General features: G+C 44.5%; 1 protein-coding gene across 1 annotated transcript in view; it reads right to left on the reverse strand.

Annotated features, from left to right (window-relative positions):
* Positions 1 to 5,686: 5,686 nt before the first annotated feature.
* Positions 5,687 to 21,966, reverse strand: part of gabra4 (gamma-aminobutyric acid type A receptor subunit alpha4) — a 133,980-nt gene continuing 117,700 nt past the window's right edge. Inside the window, exons 9-10 of the mRNA XM_085965665.1 lie at positions 19,031 to 19,162; positions 5,687 to 5,764 (exon numbers count right to left, since the gene is read on the reverse strand). Coding sequence (XP_085821791.1) covers positions 5,687 to 5,764; positions 19,031 to 19,162 — 210 coding nt within the window. The remainder of the gene's footprint in view (positions 5,765 to 19,030; positions 19,163 to 21,966) is intronic.

Raw genomic sequence — 21,966 nt, forward strand, 5'->3', positions numbered from 1 at the left:
CTGCAAGCTAGACAGGCTTGTGGATTGAAGACAGTAAACCCGCGAAAGCCAGTATCTGGGAACCGAAACTCAGAGCAACAGCATACATATTCAATAAGCCCTTCTTCACTGCTACGGCTTCTTGTTGGGCGACTTCAGGCTTCCATTTCTTCAAGAACTTTCTTCTACGAGGAACGAACAAAGGGCGGACGGTGCCCGGATCGGCGCCTCTTCCACTTCGGCAGATCGATGAAAACGTTTTCGTCTTTTTAAAGACGGACGGTTTCGGAAAAGGGACAACGTGGCCGGTGTTCAGCCAAACAAGGCTCAGCCACGACAAGAAGACGACAAGGGTGGCCCGGGTACTGGGGTCGGGAGATCATCGATGACCCAGGCCGACGGAGAAGAAACCCTCTGGAGAACCGGCGATCGATGCCACAAGATTCTCCCATGTGCATAACCTGCACCTAGGTCTACTCCACGAACAAAAATCCACGACAGGCCTAGTGGATCTCAACCTTGACGAGCGCTCATCGAGGCTGGGTCTACCCCACCGCCTCGAGGGAGGAGAGAATATCGACTGCGCCAGAAGCTTCCAATCCACGTGACGACGGGAAGCGGTGCCAAAAAGGCTGCGAACCCCTTTTCACGATTTCGAGAGTGGTGAGCATGATCCCAAGTTCCCCAGGTCGAAATTTAGTTTAGGTATAGGGGAGGGAGTTAAGGGAAATCGTAATGTGTTTCCCCTTTTTCGATGTGCCGTGTGTTCCCCATTTCCATAGAGTCAAGTTCATAAATTTGTGCATGATTGTAGTTACTTTAATCTGTGCCTATGACATGTATTTTGTAATGCTTCAAACTGTTCAAAAATAAAAGCATCCATTTCGTGCTATTCAGCCTGGTCTATTGAGTCCTCTTATCTGCACTACTGTTCTCTGCATCTAAGTCCAAGGTCTAGAACCGTAGGGGGGGTGGGTCGAACCACTCAAGGGTAATTCTTGCACGAAGCCTGGCAGGGGGCCAGAACGGGCAAGAGAGCAGGAAAAAACCCCCTACAGGCTTCCAACCGCCACTCTTCCCTGAACAGCAGAGGGAGATAGGAGTCCCGGCTGCCCAGGGGTTCGTCCAAAGCTGCCGCCGTAGCTGGAGGAGGGTCCGATCTGCCTTGCAGCTCGCTTCTTCTCGGCAGAAAGTGCAGGCTGACCGACAACGCCGCCCAGCTCCTCGGTTCCGGACCGGACAGAACGTCTGGCTGTCTACCTGGAATCTTCCACTCCATGTGGAGTCCCGCAAGTTGGCTCCCCGGTTCATCGGACCTTTTAGGATTTTGGAAAAAGTAAACCCTGTGACCTACCGGCTCCTCCTTCCTCGGTCGATGAAGATACATCCCACGTTCCACGTCTCTCACCTCAAGCCGGTACTTACCAGTCCCTTGGTTCCTGCTTCCAGACCTCCCCCCGCCACCCCACATGATTGATGGTCAGCAAGCCTACACTGTCCGTCGCCTCCTTGATAGTCGCCGGGTTAGGAGGAGCATTCAATACCTGGTCGACTGGGAGGGTTATGGTCCTGAAGAGTGTTCCTGGGTTCCGGCCCGGGACATTTTGGATCCTGAACTCATCAGGGATTTTTGCCGTCGCCACCATGATCATCCAGGAGGAACGTCAGGAGCCGTTCCTAGGGGAGGGGGTCCTGTGAGGGTGCCGGTTAGTTCCCTCAGTAACCCCTAGATGGCACCTTCACTTGTTTGTTTCCTTTTGCTAAATTGTTACTAGTTTACGTAACTGCCTTTTATCAGGTTTATTGGTTTCACCTGTTTTTGCTTGTATTTAAGTTCTGTGGTTTCTTCCCTCTGTGCTCAGTCTTGACAAGCCGTTCGCCTAGTGGTAGCTTGTCTTGAGCTCCTATGTTTGTAACTGTTTACCTGTGTTATTCTAGTAAAGTACTTTTATTTAAGACTGCATACCTGCTTCTCGCCTCGTCTGTCTGCACTTGGGTCCAGAACCAGCCTCGCCCTGACAGGTATATCACAGCTCACAAGTGAGCATCAGCAGATGGTGGAGAGTCCTCGTCGGAGGCCGCAGGGCCCTCCTAGCTCTGCTCAGCTGCGTGTGGATCCTGTGCCTCTGGGGCCATCCAGAGAGTGGTGCTGGAACTCCAAGAACAAGTCCAGGAGTCTCTGACAGGTTTTTGCATCCAGGGTAGCTGCGAGTGTGTAGAGAATGGAGGAGTCCCTCTTTAACTTGAGCACTGCCTTTGTGGAGGCAATGGCGCATGAACGTTCTGCCATGGAGAGGGTGGCAACCACCATGGAGGACATAATTCACCAGACTAACAACAACATGGTGACTCTTCAAAATAGATTGTCTGCTATGGAGGAGAGATGATCATCTATTGAGGAGAGACACCAGAGGTACATGGAGGTCCTTGTTATGAGGACTGCCAGTACAGAGACGGGTCCTCATGGCCCCCCCTGATGTGCAGCAAGGTGCTGTCCAGCCACTTGCTAGTACAGAAGCGTGGCTGACACATGAGAGGAATGTTGGTATTAGGCAACAAGGAAGTGGGGGCTCCTCTGCAAGCACTCAAACTCCCATGGCACTGCAAAGCCCTCGGTCAGAGCCCCACTAGATTCCTCACCCAACTGAGATGGCCGTCTCAGCCCCTGCACAGCCGCAGGAAGAGCAGACTGTTGCCGAGCCCTCACAGGCTCCCAAACCCAGAGGGCGCCCGCCAAAGGTGTCGAAGCAGGAGCAGCATGAAAGTGAGCAAGGTACCTCCACATCTGCTGAAGCCACAGGGGAAGCACCATGTAGAAGCATGCGTAAGAGAAAGTTACCACACAAATAGTCACAAGGGTAGTCACTTGGGTGTTTTGATGTAATACAAATTTAAGATTATCGTCATTTCAATTGTAATAAACAAATGCGATGGCAAACATTCAAAGAGTTGGTCTATGTGTGCCCAGAAATGAAAGTGTCACAGTAAGGTGTCAGGGTGCCTTTCATCTGTAATGATGGTGGTGAGAGAGATAGAAACCCACAGTTTATTGTACAGATGGTGTATGGTGTGTTAAGAAGGTGGTAGCCACGTGTAAACTTAAGCGAATCTGGCTTAGATTAGTGCATCCCTTGCATCATGGCCAGCAATATGCTCACATGCTGGTGGAACTAGCACATCCGCCTCCACAATGTCTTCCTCCTCCTCCACCTCAGAGGAGGAGGCTGTGCGCTGAGCCACTTGTTCCTCAGGTAGCAGTAAGCCACGCTGCTGTGCGATGTTCTGCAGTTCACAGCAGACCACGATGATTCTGGAGACCCTGGCTGGTGAGTACTGTAGGGTTCCACCTGATCTGTCGAGGCATCTGAAGTGCATTTTGAGCAAGCCGATGGTTTGCTTGATGTTGGCTCTGGTGGAGATGTGGCTCTCACTGTAATGCTCCTCAGCTTCGCTTGATGGCCTCCTCAATGGCATCATTAGCCACATCTTCAGGGGATAGCCCTTGTCTCCAAGTAGCCATCCGGAAAGTTGGGTTGGTGGATTGAAGGGCTGAGGCACAGTAGACTGCCGCAGGATGATCAAGTCATGGCAACTGCCAGGGAACTTGGCACAGATCATAACCTCGGCCCCTATCACACATGTATATACATTTTTATTATTTTTTTATCCACACTTTTGTTTGGCCTTTTTTCTTCCCTACCACATGGCAGCTGTCCTTCCTTCTGCCTGCACAATTCACACCTCATCTATAGCCATCCTTTGTTCCTTAACCTGTCCTATTACCACCTCCTCTTGCCTTGAATATCTCTTAATGTCTCTCAATGTCTCTTAATCTCTCCTGCTTTCTATCCTGTCACTGACCTTCCCTTTTGTTCTTTCATCCCCTCCCCCTTTTCCCAGCCCCTAACTTGCTTCACAATCTATTCCTTTTCCTGCTTTTTTCCAGTTCTGACGAAAGGTCATTGACCTGAAATGTTAACTCTATTTCTCTCTCCATGGATGCTGCCCTGGCCTGCTGAGTTTTTCCAGCATTTTCTGTTGTTATTTCAGATTTCCAGCATCCGCAGTATTTTGCTATCGTATGCATAATGTTCTTCCTGTGGTTACACACCAGCTGGACGTTAAGGGAGTGGAAGCCCTTGCAGTTCACAAATACAGTTGGGTTGTGATGGGGTGCCCTAATGGCCACATGTGTGCAGTCTACGTCGCCCTGCACCCTTGGGAAGCCTGCCATATTTACAAAGCCAACTGCACGCGCGGCTACACTTACTTCATCTGTTGGGAAGTGGATGTAATTTTGCACCTTTGCAAAGAGCGCATTGGTAACCTGCATGATGCAAGTGTGTGCGGCCAACTGGGAGATGCCGCTGGTGTCTGCTGATGATCCCTGGAAGGACCCCGAAGCAAAAAATTGAGGATGGTGGTGACTTTGACAGCCACTGGTAAGGAGTGTCCACCCGCTCCTCTGGGCTCCAAGTGTTGCTGCAGCATTGCGCAGATGTCAGCGACTACCTCTCGCAAAAGCCTCAGCCTCCTTTGGCACTGCTGCTCAGTCAAGTTGAGGAAGCTCATCCTCGGCCTGTAAACCCTGTGTTCGGGGTATCTCCTGCGGCGACGTGCAGGCCTGCGCTGACGCCCTCTGCTCTGTGCAGCATCAGGTGGGTGAGGAGGAGGTTGGTGCTCCTGTTTTTGCTGCTGCTGTTGTGCCTCATTCTGCTGTTGCCGCAGCTGCTCTTCCTCCGAATCTGAGGACCAGGATGAGATGGTATAAATGGTTCCGATTCCGCTGGTATATATGTCAGTTGAGGAATAGATGTTATAAGCGCTCAGTCAATGTGGGCAGAGGGTTTTCCAAGGAGGTCACAGTGCATATGGATCTCAGCTTCACCACTTATAAGATCAGTAGACCTGCAAAAAGTGTTCCAACACCTCAAAAAACAAAGTTCTGTCATCTGTAAGTCAGCCATGTTACAGGTCCGCTTTTATGCTGGAGCTGCAGCTGTCAAGAAGTCAGGTACTTGCTTAACCCGGCGCAATCAGCTGGTGTGTTTTGTGAACGGTGAAGAACACACTGAAAATGTCCTAAAATGGCAAGACCCTGCAAAAATGTAGGCAGTTAACAAGCTGTTAACTGCCTTAAGTGCCTCTCCCGCCGCTTGGTGGCGGGTCCGATCTGGTCTCCCAGAGCCGGTACTTGGCAAAGTTGCATGGAGGCGGGTTGACGGCGGGGTCAGAACCCACTGTAAATCAAAATGATTTTAACCTCTGACCCACCTCCAAACCTGACCTCTGAGCGCTGGCAAAATCGCGGCCATCGTATCTACAGCGAAATAGGCTACATAATTGTAGAACAATTTTTGGTGGCTAAAGGGGAGGAGTCAAACCTTTGGAGTTCTGAAATGCAGGATACGATGTAACACATGAAATGTAATCAAGTGGTTTTCTGCCACTTTTATAAACTTTGAGTGAATGAACAATTTTGGGCTTTGATAAAGTCAACAAATGGATAGCCACACAGGATGTGTGAGTGTGAAAGTTTGATTGCTCAAACAATTCATGTCAAATATTAAAGGAACATTTCACCATCTCTGAATGATTGATTTACTGAAAAAGGCAAGGAAAACTACAAAAAAACAGTGACTAAAAATATCGGCACTGCAGTCGGAAGGAGGGGCCTGGCTGATCATCGCAACTCGAAGAGCTGCAGTCAAAAGGTGAAGAGCTGCAGTCGAAAGCTGAGGAGCTGTAGTTGAAAGGCGAAGAGCTGTAGTCGAAAGGTGAAGAGCTGCAGCCAAAAGGTGAAGAGCTGCAGCCGAAAGGTGAAGAGCTGCAGTCGAAAGGTGAAGAGCTGCAGTCGAAAGGTGAAGAGCTGTAGTCGAAAGGTGAAGAGCTGTAGTCGAAAGGATGTGGCCTACAATCAACGCTGGACTGATCATCTGAAGGTGGTTGTATGTATACTTTCTTGTAACATTCTTGGTGTACTGCTCGAATAGTGGAACGGTTTTGAATCTGTCTTCGGAACAATAAAAGGTTAAAGGCAGAACCCGTGTGTCTAGTGTAATTTCTCATAAGTCTCAAGTCCGAACTCTATAACCTGTTGGACGGGGCCAGGGGTAATTCTGCATGTCCTACAATCCGTAAGTTTATAATTGATTTTTCTATTTCTACATTTTAGTGACAATTCTTTTTAAGAAAATCTCTTCAGATAATTATAGTACTTCATGGGTAACTATAATTTTTTGTTTGATATTTTGAAAAATATATTTACTTTTCTCTCTGTTTTTCAATCACCTACTGAGGGAATTAGAAAGCAATCTGTGCTGGCCTTTACTAGTGCTGCTCTTTAACTATTATCTGGGAAGTGTGTGAGAATGGTCTAGGGTCACTCAATCTCCAATCTTCCCTCCCACTGTGGAATTGCTTTTCTCCACTCTACTTCTCTTCATGAGACAGCGACTGAAGCTGGGACTCACACGTGTAGTATCACGTGTCCTACTACTGCAAGGAGCAGCTCATTGATACATTCATTTCAGAACCACCAACCATTCTACTTTTAGTCTGGAGCAATTATATTACTGTCCAGTTTCAGGCTTAGTTCGATGTAGGTGTACGTCTCTCCTCATTAAAAATGCACCCCCTGTGAATGCATGTTAAAATGCATCCTATTTCTTATCCAATACCATACTTGCTATGTCACTATTTCAGCTGTGCTACCACAACAGCAAACATTGTGATGTATAATCAGTTTAAGAAATTACTAATTCTAGAGGAAAAGGACATTGGTCAGCGGTTAATTTGAACAACAGTATTTATACTTATTAACTGCACCTATACAATTCCTAGTTTAGGCCAGAAAAAAAGTAATTACTTTTCTCACATTCTGTCATCAAGATGCAATACTGACCTTTTCAGGTCCCTGTAGGATGTTACTGCCACAGATAAAAGCAAACATCATTGTATTATGACAGGCTATTTGCATGTTAAAGATATTGAAAGATATTTTACAATAGCAATGAAAATATTGTGACTGTACTGGGTGCATTTATTACCATCTCAGAAATGTTGAAATTAGAGGCTGACTGATACCAAATTCTGTTGGTTTTACCAATCATACTACACTAAGCATTTTGTTTGGTCAATACTACAAGCATTATTACATATTGTCATTAACAGAAAAAGACAATTATGAGGAGTTACGAGCAGGCTGACTACAAAACTGTGAATTAATCATATTAAGTAAGTAGAAATGCGTTAGAATCTGTATTCACTATTTATTTTGACTATAGAGCATACATAAGTACTATACAAGCACTCAATAAGGACTACTTTGCAGATAAAATTGAAAATATTTACATTCCAATGTGTGATTCGATGAAGAATGATTCAATAAGATGCAAATAAAAATGTTACAAGTGGATTACAAAGTATCTTGAAATGGGATATAATGAATATTTCAATAATTCCATGGAAAAGGTGCAGTTCTTTGTGATATTAAACTCATATCAGTCTACTGCTAATTGTTCTTTTTTCCTCTTTTGCACTTGGGTGCAAGATGGAATGCATGGGTTAAAATTAGGTGAGGAGAATGGAACACCCATAACAAAGCCCGTCTGATTTTATGTCCATTTAAATTAATGTATGTAAAATTGGGTATGCTGCATTATAAGTGTATGATCCTCCCCATCCAATTTTCCTCTATATGTGCTGCTCAAGCAATTAATTAATGCTCAAGGACAAAAGAGGGAATTCTGCCCCTTTATTTAATGCTGATTCCCTCGGTTCTGAAAAATATCCTATCTTGTTTGTCCATGATTTGGGGAAATAAGGATTTGCTAGTTTATAGTTCCTACAGTAAGATATCATTACCTTTATCCTATGATATTCTGATGTACTTTGCACCATTTTTTTAAAACCAGAAACCATTGAAGAATTGTTAAAGTGACTGGAAAGATAAACACTATCAAGATTCCACTGCAACTAGAAATTCATTTTGACAGATTACAAAACTGGTTAGCCCTCCAAAATTGTGATAACTTGAACAACATTCACACTTACATACAGACATTCACTAGAATCTAAATATTGCTTTAATAAACCATTGAAACCCCAAAATTGAAATAACATGAATGATGCATTAAGTTTTTTGCTTGCAAATTAACATTGAGGGCCTGCACTTATTAACTACATGATATGTTATTCAACCAACACACTTATCCAGTATTACTTTCAAAAAGTACATTTAAGAATGAAAATGTGCATGTTCGCGTTACATTCTCTTCCGTTGTGGTTGCTTAAACTGTAATTGATGTAATACAAAGTCTACAAAGTGTAATTTTACATCCGATCAAATAAAAGAAAGGGGCCTGGCATAGTTAAATGCTATAATAACAAGCATTTTTTAATTCTTTATTCACACAATAATCTTTATTTTTTGCAGGGGCTTCATTAGAAGGTAGATAACAGTGAGGCACACATTTATTTAACACATATGAAAACTTTGGATTCTAAATAGAAGGAATGCAAAAGAGGTTACAGAAAATAGTTCTTTAATGACTGAAATCAAATGAATTAACTTGGAAAGATTCACCATGAAAAACATTTATAAAGTGATCAATAATGTTACATATATTTGCATTTAATAATATATGTCTTTAAAATATTTATACATTGTATGTGCAATCAAATGCCACAATTACACAAGACATCAATCAATAGCATAACCTAACTTAGCACAGAACTTCACTTTGCAACAGAGCTATGCATTCATCAGGGGACATACAGCACATAGGCAAGAGTTAGATGCTCCATGGTTTTAGGCGTCTTTATTACATGGTTTTAGGCTTCTTTATTACCCTCAAGTCTATTCCCAGATTCTGATATTAATGCTTAATATTGATTTTTGACAAAGTTCTTCCAGCAACTTTCATAAATTTATTTCCTACAGTTCCTCCAGTTACTTTCCATTTTTTGCAATGCCTAGTAATTCTAACAGAAAACAAACATGTACCAGTATTTAGGTCATAAACTGGTAATAAATCACCAATATATATTCACTGTAGGAAGTGACCCTAAGAATTGAAAATGTCTTTTGCCACTCCTTTGTTCCTATGGAATGTGAACTCTTAGTGCTTCTTAATAAATGAAAAATATCCACAGTGGATTAATATCATTAGTCTACTTAACCAATACCTATCAGAAAGGTATAGTACCCTTTAGCCCTGAAGTACCAGCACTATTACTGTATTTACCCATTTACATATAGACTGGCCATAATGTATAAATATATTGGTAACTTTGAAATCAGAACATACAGCTATCTTTTGTCTTCAAGTTTAGCAATGATCTCAGTAGCTGTTCTCTTTGGTTTGGAATGGTAACTTTGTAGCATATTACATAACCATCATATTTATTGAAAACATACTCAAACATAAAGATTGTATGAGACATTTTAAATAAAGTATCTTAAAATGGCTGATGGAATCTTACGTATTCAAATGAGATTTGCTGGGGGGAGACTAAACCTTAATGAACAAATGATTATTGCTGACTGAGAAGTAGAAATAAATAATGTTCAAGAAAAAGAAAAAAATACAAGTACAATAAAACTCAAATAAGGAGAAGAATAAGCTGAAGTGCTTTAAAGTAGTTCAAGGATCATTGAAATGAGCTGACAAAAAGACTGGTATCACTAGCAGGCTTCAAATAGACAACTGTCAAGAGATGAAGCTAAGAGGGTGGGAAATGTTTAGTAAAGATAGATGTTAGGTGGAGGAGTGACATTATTTGTGAGGCATAATATAATGGATATCAAAAGGGTGGATAATATAGCAGAAGAGAAGATGTTGGGAGCAGTTTTGGTCAAAATGATTAATCGTAAAATAATAATAATTTGACCATGCAGCGGAACTTCTGCATGCCACAAACATGTATTCTTGTCTTTGGCCAATCTTCCAGCCTCATGTTCATGAACATATTATAGGCAGAATCCACATTCCAAAGCATGGATCAGTGTAAAATATTTATAAAGAGGTATTATGTATTAAATCAAACATAATGCAGATCAGCAAAATGATCTAGCCATATATCTAGATATTATAGCAGCTAAATCTATGAAACTATTAACTCAGTGCTTAGCTGCAGTAAAATGGCAAATAAGGTACTGAGTTGCATTAACAGAGGAATAAAATACAAATTTAAAGAGGTTTATTGCTATTGTATAAAGCACTAGTCAGACTCCATCTGCAGTTTTGTGTGCAGCTCTGGGCACCTAATCATAGGAAGGGTATTATTGCCATTGAGAGGGCACAAAGTCAAGTAGGAAGATAACTCTGGGTATCAAGAATTTAAATTTAGGGAAAGTTAAAGATGTCAGCTTTGTTTTAATTAGAAAAGAGAAAACTTTGAGGTGATCTAGGTGGTCTTTCTAAAATTAGGAAGAGAATTGACAAAACTGATCCAGCCTAATTGTTTACTATGGTGAAGGATTGAAATACCATGGACATAAATTACAAAGATTGGACCTATTCCTTTGATGGCTGAGCTGGTTGAGACAGTGAGTAGCTAAGACATACAAACCATGAAGGTCGCAGGTTTCATCTCAATCAGTAGTGGGTTAGCTTATCTCAGCCAGAGTAGGGATAAGGTATTACGATCTCAGTTGTGATGCTCTCCCCTCTCCCTCTCCCAATTCAAATAGCCCACTGAAATTGAGGGGGTGAAGTTCCATGAGGGGTAACCCCCCACCACCACCCAGTTGTCTGCCATAACTTGAGCAGAAGAGCTCCAGAAACCCTGGCAAAATGGTGTAAAAGGTGTTCACACCATTTCTCTGGGGTTTACACAGCTTTTCCATGAAGCTATGGCAGGGGAATAGGAGAACCCCACATGGAAATTCACTCCCTCACTGTTTTGGCTCTCACTTAGGTAACACATCAGATGGCATCTGACGCCCATACAACTGTGACCCAGCTAAGAGTCAACACTTTACAAAGAGGAGGAAGGGAGGGGAGAAAATTGGTGGATAAAGAAGGGAAGAAAAATAAATTAGGAAGTTAATAAGAACTTTTTCATGCAAAGGATAATACAGTTGTGAAAGAAGTTGCTAGGGAAGGTCATTAAAGGAAGTGATATCAATGGGGGTGAAATTGGGTGCCTTTGTGCCTCCCATTAGCGCCCCCAGGGGCATTGCGACCGGGCGCGGTGCTGACATCGACTCCTGCCATATTCGGCGGGAGTTTTGCAGCGGTGCTACAGCATTGTGCCCCGATCTCCTTCACCCAGAGATCATGACATCATCACCGTGCGCATCACCCTGGTTGCGCCCCAGACACGAAATTGACTTCCGCCCTCTGTAGCAGTGCTGGTCGAAAACATTGACAGCTGGAGGAGGCATGCATCGGGCGGCCGGCCGCTTCGGGGCCGATGATTAAAGGCGAGGCGGCCGAGGTAAGTAAAAAAAAACTTAACATTGTTGTTCCAGTTTTTTTCGTGGGTTCCTGCCCACGATCGATCAGCCTGGCGCTCTGCTTGAATGCTGGGCTGATTGCGCGGGATCACGGCTGCCTTGGTGGTCCAGGTAGGTACTTTTTATATTGCAGAGCCTGCAGCGATGGCCCTTCCCTTTAAGGGAGGGAAGGAGCCTTTGAACGTGGCAGCGCTGCACGGCCCAATGTGCAGCGCTGCTGAAGTCTCTGCCCCGCCTGCTGCCATTGCGCTACAAGAAGGAAGTGGAATGCTTGAGTTAGCATCCACCCCCTTCTTGGAGCGCAAACAGCGAATTTTTCAACAGTTTGAAATCGTTAGCGCCTGGCGCTAACTTTTCAAACTTTTTAAAATTAGCGCCCCAAATGGGGCAATAGTGAATTTCTCCTGGGTTTTAGACTGAAAACATTTCTGGAAACAAAGAAATTGATGAATATGGTGAGAAAGCTGGTAAATAGGATTGATTTAGAAAAACTATACAGAGTCAATGGGGTAGAAATCCATCAGTGCCTGGTTTCAGGCGTGAAGGTGGCAATGTAACCACAATGCGCATCTGAACCTTTCATTGGTGGCCACTGCTTAGGCCATGGCAGCCACTGAAGAATCCTGAGTGGGGCAGGCCCAACCACTCATCATAGACCTATTCCATCAAGGGCCCTAAAACAGGCCCATTATTTACATATATCATATATAAGGGGCCGAACACCTCTTTTAGGTGACTGCAGGGACACCTAAAAATTGGCCAGCCTCATTTTGGGTGGGATGTTTTCCAGGTATCTGTGGGGTGCAGGACATTGGTCCCCAAAAGTGGGCCTCGTTACATCCATTTTACGCCCATTTAATCAGAGCAATGATATCCAATTTCTACCCCAATGCGTTTAATGGGCTTTTCTTATTCCAAAAAATTCTTATGTACTTTAAGGGGCATGAAGTAAAAGTACTGTAAAAATGGCTCCCTGGGCAAACCTTTTATATGCGAGTAGCCGATTCAAATTGGGGAGGTGGATCTCCCATCAGAAAATTCAACATGGCCTGCCCTCCAAGCTGCTGGTACAAGGAAGCCTGTGCCATAGGCCAGCACAAGCCCACTTTTGTCGTTATCAAAAAGGTGGGCCAATTGCACATTGCTAATAGAAGTGTAATAATTGGGTGCGATTATCAATCAAAAATATCTAGTCAGCATGAAGATGTTATCAACAGAGTTAATCTAGTACTAGGATGCATGTCACAGTATTATAAGTGAAAACAGATTATTTAACACTGTGCCTCTTTGTAACACCATGGCCAGGATTTCACCGACCGAGGCGGGTCTGGGGCGGCCGGGGTTGGTGTCGCAGTCCCGGCCCGCTGTCTACTGCAGCCCGCACTCTCCAAGTGATTTTACATTGATTGGGTATGTTAAGCCCGCCCTGCGAGGTTCCCGGCCAATTAAAAGGAAGCAGGTCTGATGACATCATTCGATGGCGCGTCATCAGCCAATTTCCTTAAAGGGACCATGTCCAAATTGATTTTGACAGTTCTGTTGTCAGTGTTCTACAGGACGGAGGTGCCGCAAACACTGACAATGACTGTACAAAGGTGCATGGCCGCACCCAGGCTCTCCCATGACTCCCTCCATATGCTTACGGAGGAATTCACAGCAGGCAGGAAGGTTCTCTTCCCTTCCCATGGGCGGAAGAGACCTCTCCAAGAGATCAACACAGCCTGATTGAACATTGAACAGGAGGGCACAAGCAGGGATGTCATCAAGAGAACCAGGCTGCAGTGGCGCAAGCCTTTCAATTATCCCAGTAGATAACGAAACGTTACTGTCAAGCCACGCTCAACCTCATCCTGCTGTGCCACTCATCACATTCACATCTGCCTTCCCTACCCTATTCCTGCACATCTTTACTCACACCAACTTGCCTTGCACTTCCACCCATCCCTCCCCATATCAATTCCCATTTCACAAGCCACCCCTCACACTCACCCTCATCCTACTGCAAGCATACCAACTAACAACACACAAGGGTAGGCACTTGGGTGGTTTAGCTAATGTTCATGTGAAGTTTCTGGTAATGTGCTGTCAAACATTAAAACCTCTATTTTCAGCACTTTGCATTCTTGGACAGATTTATGTGCACCTTTGGAAGCGGCTTAGTGAGTTGTAGTGAATGGTGAGACATAAGGGTAACCGCCACCTCCCCCCCACCCCCCGCAATGGTGATGAGTGTGAAAGGAATGGCTTGGGCACTGTAGGGATGCTTTATGGTGTTGGTGTGGGGTGGTGTCAACCTGGCGCATCATTTGGCATCCAGGGTGTACAGCATCAAGTGAAGTAAATCTGGCCATGGTGGGGACATCCCTGGCCTCCCGGGCAGCAATGTGGTCAGGTGCTGATGTCCTGTGTCCTGTGCAGCATCAGTTGATTGCAGAGAAGGCTGCTGTTGTTGTTGTTGTTGCTGCTGGTGTGCCTGGTGATGCTGGTGTTGGGGCAGATCTTGGTGGGATTCTGAGGACCAAGGTTAGATATTTTCAAGGGCAACGATGCTGATGTAATAGATGGCAGGTGAGGTTGAGATGACGGAAGCGATCTGCCAATGGTGAGAGAGGTTGTTTCAATGATGTGGCACTGGATAGAGAGTTGGCTCCAAACACTTGCACCCTGCAGAAACCTCAATGGCCTAGAAATTCAGTGCCCTTAGCGCCGATTTTGCGGCGCTAGAGGGCCTAGCGCTGCAATTGGCGCCGGCGCCAAAATTGCCTGGGGCCCTTCCGCCGCGGTAGACCGGTAGCGCTGCGCCGGCACCGATGACGTCATCGGTGTGCGCAGCGTCCCGGTTGCCGTGGTAACCCGGCCCCAAGCCGAAATTCAGTTGCGGCCGCCTCGCCAGTGGCAGCCGCAACTAAGACTCCGGCAAACGAGTGCTGCCGGAGTCTGCGCCGGCGCTTTAAGGAGGCGCGGTGGCCGGCCGCTTTCCCGCCGGCCGCCTGCCCGCAGCTCCCTCCCCGGACTTCTCCCCCCCCCCCCCCGGAACAGATGCAAGCCCGGCACTTGTCCGAGGTGCCGGGCTCATTTTTGAGGAGATTTGCACGGGCCGCGGCCGGGTGCAGACAGCTCCTCCTTAACGGAAGGAGGAGGCCTGCACTTCCCCAGCCTGCCGCACCGCATCGGGTGCCGCAGCGCCAGAATTGCGGCGCGAAACGGCAGTTAGCGCCCTTTTCCAGGCGCTAAGACCCTTCAGTAGCGCCGGCAGCCGTTTGGGCGCGGCGCCACTGAATTTTTGGCGCGCACAGGGGACTTAGCGCCGGCACTAATTTCCGGCGCTAAAGCCCTGGCTAAGCCAAAACCCAATTTCTAGGCCAATATGTCTTCCAAATGCAGTAACAGTTTCTGAGCTTTGAAAGTGAACAGCTGTGACATGGGATCTTTGATACAATTTTGGCAGCTGTCAGGTCATGAGATAATTCAATGTTGAATCCACTCATGACATGCTGAGCTGAGGTCTTCCCCGAGCAATGGGTAACCCGTGGGGGAGAACGTAAAATTGAAATGTAGGCTTAAAATAACAGTTAATTGGATGTTAACAACCCATTTAATGATGTGAATTACCTCCCCTGCGCTTGGTGCTGGGTCTGTACAGCGCCGACAGACCTGACACCTGGGAGACTCACGTGGTGGCGGGTTGACAGTGGGTTCCCTACCCGCTGTCAATCTTTGCTATTTTGACAGCTGAACCACCTCCGAACCTGCCCTCTGAGCACCAGCAAAATTCAGCCCCATGTTTGGAATTGGATGCAGTTTTGGCACCCTATATTCAAAAAGACATTCTTGCGTTGGATAGAAGGAAAACAGTATGATTCTGGGACTTAAGAAGTTATGAAGAGAAGCATACAAAATTGAACCTGTTTTCATTGGAGAGAACCATTTTGAGAGAGGAAATGACCTATGTCCTTAAAATATCGAAAGGCACAGATAAAATAACTGAGCAGGGCAATTTCTTTCTGATTTTGCTAACTTTAGTGGAAATGTTGACATGAATGTAAAGCACAAATTCTGTTTTATACTCATGCCTACTTTTTGTTAAATTTAATGAATATGGGAAAATATAGTCCCAGGTTACCTACCTTTATCACTGAAGCAGAGGACACAAAGAACAACAATAACTTGCATTTATATAGCACCTTTAACATAGTAAAATATCCCAAGGTGCTTCACAGGAGTGTTATCAAATAAAATTTGACACTGAGCCACATAAGGAGTGTCTTAAAAGAGGGAAGAGAGGTGGAGAGGCAGAAAGGTTTAAGAAGGTAATTCCAGACCTTAGGGCCTCGGCAGCTGAAGGCACAGCCGCAAATGGTGGAGTGATTAAAATCGGGGATGCGCAAGAGACCAGAATTGGAGTGTAGATATCTTGGAGGGTTGTAGGGCTGGAGGAGATTACAGAGATAGGGAGGGGTGAGGCCATGGAGGAATTTGAAAAAAAGGATGAGAATTTTGAAATTGAGGCATTGCTTAATGCATTTGTGGAGAGCTAACAAGGAAAGGGAATACACATTAAATGGTAGGACACTGAGTAGTGTAGAGGAACAAAGGGACCTTGGAATGCATGCCCACAGATCCCTGAAGGTAGCAGGCCAGGTAGATAAGGTGGTTAAGGCATACGGAATGCTTGCCTTTATTAGCCATGGCAAAGAATACAAGAGCAGGGGGGTTATGCTTCAACTGTATAAAACACTAGTTAGGCCTCAGCTAGAGTACTGCATGCAGTTCTGGTCACCACATTACAGGAAAGATGTGATTGTACTAGAGAGGGTACAGAGGAGATTTACAAGGATGTTGCCGGGAGTAGAGAATCTTAGCTATGAGGAAAGACTGGATAGGCTGGTTTTGTTTTCCTTGGAACAGAGGAGCCTGAGGGGAGACCTTACTGAGGTGTATAAAATGATGAGGGGCCTAGATAAAGTGGATAGAAATTACCTATTTCCCTTAGCAGAGGGGTCAAAAACCAGGTGGCACAGATTTAAAGTAATTGGTGGAAGGGCTAGAGGGGATTTGAGGGGAAATGTCTTCACCCAGAGGGTTGTGGGGGTCTGGAACTCACTGTCTGAAAGGGTGGTAGAGGCAGAAACCCTAACCACATTTAAAAAGTACTTGGATGTGCACTTGGGATGCTCTAACCTGCAGGGCTATGGACCAAGAGCTGGGAAGTGGGATTAGGCTGGATAGCTCTTTGTTGGCCGGCACGGACACAATGTGCCGAAATGGCCTCCTTCCGTGCTGTAACTTTCTATGATTCTATTAACCGAGAGCCAATGTAGGTCAGCGAGCACAGGGCTGATGGATGAACGGGACTTGGTGAGAGTTAGGACACAGGCAGCAGAGTTTTGGATGAGCTTAAGTTTACGGAGGGTGGAAGATGGGAGGCCGGCCAGGAGTGCGTTGGACTAGTCAAGTCTAGAGGTAACAATGGCATGGATGAGGGTAATTATACATAAAACAGGATTTCATGTTTACTGCAGTTCTGGGTTTGTATTAGAACATAGAGATGACACACAAAGCTGTTTTAAAGAAATATATGAATTACATAATCATTGCAGAATTCAAACATGAACAAAGTGAAAGATAATAAAGTCTTCTGAAATTTGTTTGCTTTGTTGTAAATTGAGGTTTTGGAAAGGGTACAGAGGAGCGTCACAAGATTAATTCCCAGTTTAAAACACCTTAGTTACCCAGATAAGCTCAATGAGCTGGGTCTCTATACTTTAGAGAAGCATAAATTTAGGAGTGGTTTGCTTGAGGTTTATAAAAGAATGAAGGCACTAGATTGTGTTTATGTAAACCAATTATGTCAACTGAATAAGTTAGACAGAACCATGTATGTCATAGGACCCTGATTTGCATAGACTAATGAGGCTCCTGCCTGATTCAGGTGGAGTCCACGCTGTCTAGTGGAAGGCCCGAGTTAAAATGGTGGCAGAGCAGGAACAGGGTGGTAATTCGACCACCTTGATTTCTGCTGGGTGGAGAGAGTAAAAATGTTCCCTTATTCCTTCCTGTCCCAGGCTCAAGGCTCTCTCAACACCATCCTCTCTCTATCCATTTTTCAGGTCATTTAACATTCCCATTCCAAAAAGAGAAGTGGATTCAGCTGTGCAGAAATATATCATCAACAAAACAAGTCACTGAACACATGGGATTCACATTATCAAGTTCTAGTGCAGCCTGACATCACGGTGTGGAAGCATTGCGGGTTGAAGTTGAATGTGAATGCAATTAACATTTTGTCTTGCCCTTGTGGTTTAACTGTTCTGTTTTTTGTCAGTTTTTATTTACTTGAAGGATGCGTCTCCTACCTGTCACTAGAAGTGAACATAGGTTCACCATCACTGTTCTGACCTCACCTTATTTTGGCTCTATAATATATTTCTATTGAGACTTCACAGGCACTTTTCCAACCATTAGAAACACACCCACTTTTTAAAATGTTGTTGATGTTTCCAAACATATCTTAAAACAAAATATAATTTGAAAATAATGGTTGCTATAAAAATACCAAAAGGTAAATTATTTTTCTTTTTTATGTTGTGGATAACCTGGAAAAGAGGCCATCGCACATTAAACGTGTATTGCACAGCCACGGAAAATTTAATCTTTTGTTAAGTGGATCTTCAAGCTGCAGAATTGAAAACTTACTTTAACTGATCACTTGAGTCCAGACGTAAAAACAGAAATCAGGAACCTACTTCTGATGAAGGGGAGCGGTCGCCACTGGTAACATTAACATTTCTCCTTCAGATGCTGGAGAACCTGCTGTGTATTTCCAGCATTTCTGTTTTGCTTTCTTGAATACAGATGTTTGTCTGTTTTCATTCTTTGCGTCACCCCTTTCCTTCCATTGCTGATCATCTTCATGTACTCCGCTTTCTATTTCTTTATTCAAACCATAGGCAAATCATTATGCCATGTAGGAGGATAACAACAGCAGTGCAAACTTGTCCTCAACAGTAAGCAAATTATGGTAGTTCTGTGTGCGTGAGCACTGTTCAATTGAAATCAGTCATTACTGAGAACCCTGCGGTCCGTACACATCAGATTAATAAACCTTAAATGAAACCCCTGCATTATTTCATAAATTGTTCTAACAGATAATAATATTTTTCTGTAGCAGCAAAATTACAAATCACCTTCTGTTTTCTCCATGGTGTCCTTTGAGAGGTAGACCACCCAATAGACCATGTTAAATGCACCAAATGTTACTGGAAAAAGTATGCGAGCATATTTGTCAATTTTGCTGGTTCCACTATCTGCAGGTGAAACTGCAGGAAGGGCTGGGGCAGACACAACAGTGGTGGGTGAAGAATGCTTCTGGGTTGGCCCAAATAATCTGAATGGTGGCGGGTTCTGTTCAAGTGTTGCTCCATATTGGCAGTGAACCGGTGTGGGTCTCATTGAAGCTATTGTGGGAGTGCAAGGAGGGGGTGGTGGGGTGCATCTCATCGAAGGTACTGTAGGGGATGCGTGGGTGTGTCCAAATATACTGGGACTTGGCACAGAAGAAGGAGGCGCGATAGTTGAGAGAGGTACCTGGCCGATTATAGATGGTCTCGGTATCACATTCTTGCTATCATTCCCCAAGTAATCTCTTTGACTGCCAAGAATATCTGATTGTGCCAAGAAGTTCATTCTCTTCCTTAAATTGCTGTTTGAATCAGGGTGCTTTAGGAAAAGAGAAAAAGAACATTGCTTCAATAGCAGAAAATAAGAATGCACATTGCATTTAATGGCTAAAAATAATTACTTGCAATTGATTTTGTGAATAAAACAGCAATAATGTCTATCAGCCTAATTTTCTTCATTGCTGGCTGCTCATCAGGGAAAGCTAAACTATTTAATCACAGAAAACTTTAGAATCTGGATTCCCACATAAGAACATAAGAAATAGGAGCAGGAGCAGGCCATATGGCCTCTCAAGCCTGCTCCACCATTCAATAAGATCATGGCTGATCATTGACCTCAACACTTTCTCGCCCAATCCCCTTATCCCTTGATTCCCCTAGAGTCCAAAAATCTATCAATCTCAGCCTTGAATATACTCAATGACTGAGCATCCACAACCCTCTGAGTGAAGAAATTTCTCCTCATCTCAGTCCTAAATGGCCGACCCCTAATCCTGAGACCATGACCCCTAGTTCTAGACGCTCCAGCCAGCGGAAACAGCCTCTCAGCATCTACTCTGTCAAGCCCTCTAAGAATTTAATACGTTTTAATGAGATCACCTCTCATTCTACTAAACTCCAGAGAGTATAGGCCCAGCCTACTCAGTCTCTCATAGGACAGCCCTCTCATCCTAGGAATCAATCTACCCCACACTGCTTTTGCATACCTATCATCCAGATTCAAATCAACAAAGTTGAATACCTGCAAGCAGACTAGTTGCATAATGCTAGACTGGAAATGTTATAGGGTTGATGGCACTTAGAAGAAGGGAAATTACTTTAAATGTTAAATATATACGCAAACTATGTGCAAATTTGTTCCATGAGTGCCTGTAGGTTACAGACTGGGACTTTCCCCAGTTCAATCTGCAGTCTGCACTGAGTTAGCTAATCTCAGCCAGTTGGAGATGTGGAAATTGGCCACGTTTTCCACTCCTGATTACTATCATAAAATCATAGAAAAGCTCAAGGCTCGAAAAGAACATAGGTCTATCTTCCTACTATCACAGCAATTGTATTCAATACTGTGTTTCTCTTTAAGGTACCAGTGAGCAGGTATCATCATGCCACTCTAAAAGGGGGCACCTGAGGCCTGGAGAGTACAGAAGAAAAAGAGACTTTTTTAAAAATATGCCCTCAAGGAGCAGAGGGCCAGCCTAGTAAAGACAACTGATCCCTATGAGGTTGATTATCATAGTTGTCTTCATTATTTCCCAGGATGCATGAGTACTAATCAGTCAGCTGTGCTGTTGGAATTTTTCTCTTTAGCTTCTAGCAGTTTCTGATCTGTTTTTTTGAAAATTATTTGAAGAAAATCTAGAGGGTAAATTTCAAAAGCTTTATTCAAGTAAGGGTAATATTGATTTTTTTTTAACCAGATAGGCTGTGTGAGTGTGGGCATAATTTTCAACTTTGTCAGTCGTAACCTGGGGGAGTGGGTCACCCGCCTATTGTAGAACCCATCTAATTTTCATTCCATTGAAATCAATGGTGCAAAAATTGGAGGGATTCTATAACCGGCAGGTAAATGACCTCCTCCGGGTTACTGTCCAGGCAGCGAAGATAAATATAACTCCATGTGTGTGTGAATGAGTGTGTGTGGTTGATTGTAACTTGCTGAAATCAGTATTAATGGGATGGTAATGGACTCAAAATAGATTTACTGCCCCATGAACACCAACAACTACCCCACTGCCACTTTCACATAACCTACCACTGGGCGACTGAAGCGTTTACGTTTTTCCGACCCCTATTAATGTGTAAATCAGGGACCTATGACTAACATAGGGCTCCCATTACCACTGTAGGATAGAACTGGTTGGAGGGTTCTCCATCAGGCCCCAAAAATATAATCTGGGCTGCTGCAGCCCCGGGCTCTCCCTTTCTGTGATCGCAAACTTCTGCCAGCTAGGCAGCCTCTGGGTTGCCCAATATTTGCCTGAATTTAACAAAATGCATCGGGATGTCCATTGAGTTCTATTTAAATGAAGCCTGGGCCTCAAAATGGCTTTGGCCTTATCACTGCTGGAATGACAGGCTGTCAGTGTGCTCCCTCAGTCAGCCGTTCAAAAGTTAAAATCAACCCGTGTGTGTTGTCCATGTGTGTCTGTGTGTCTCTGTGAGAGCGGAAAAATGATTACATGCCTGTTGTAGCTTTGGTTTTGTGAATATTTCAGATGAATACGTGGCTAGAGGAATGGTGCAAGGGGGAGGGAGTCAAATTCCTAGGACATTGGAACCGGTTCTGGGGGGGGGTGGGACCAGTACAAACTGGACGGTTTGCACCTGGGCAGGACCGGGACCAATGTCCTAGGGGGAGTGTTTGCTAGTGCTCTGGGGGGGGGGTAAACTAAAATGGCAGGGGGTTGGGAACCTGAGCAGGGAGACAGGGGAAAGGGAAACAAGGATAGGAGCAAAAGACAGGAAGGAGAAAAACAAAGGTGGCAGTCAGAGAAATCAAGGGTTTAAATCAAACATGGCCACAGTAAATAATAATTCTAAATGGTGTAAGAGTGTTAAAAAAACAAGCCTGAAGGCCTTGTGTCTTAATGCGAGGAGCATTCGTAATAAGGTGGATGAATTAGCTGCGCAAATAGAGGTAAACGGATATGATATGATATGATAGGGATTATGGAAACATGGCTCCAGGGTGACCAAGGCTGGGAACTCAACATCCAGAGGTATTCAATATTCAGGAAAGATAGGCAAAAAGGAAAAGGAGGTGGGGTAGCATTGATGGTTAAAGAGGGGATTAACACAATTGAAAGGAAGGATATTAGCTCTGATGATGTGGAATCTGTATGG

The sequence above is a fragment of the Somniosus microcephalus genome, chromosome 2, assembly GCF_052327205.1.
Source record: "Somniosus microcephalus isolate GS21.2 chromosome 2, FLI_Smic_1.0, whole genome shotgun sequence".
NCBI classification, from domain to species: domain Eukaryota; kingdom Metazoa; phylum Chordata; class Chondrichthyes; order Squaliformes; family Somniosidae; genus Somniosus; species Somniosus microcephalus.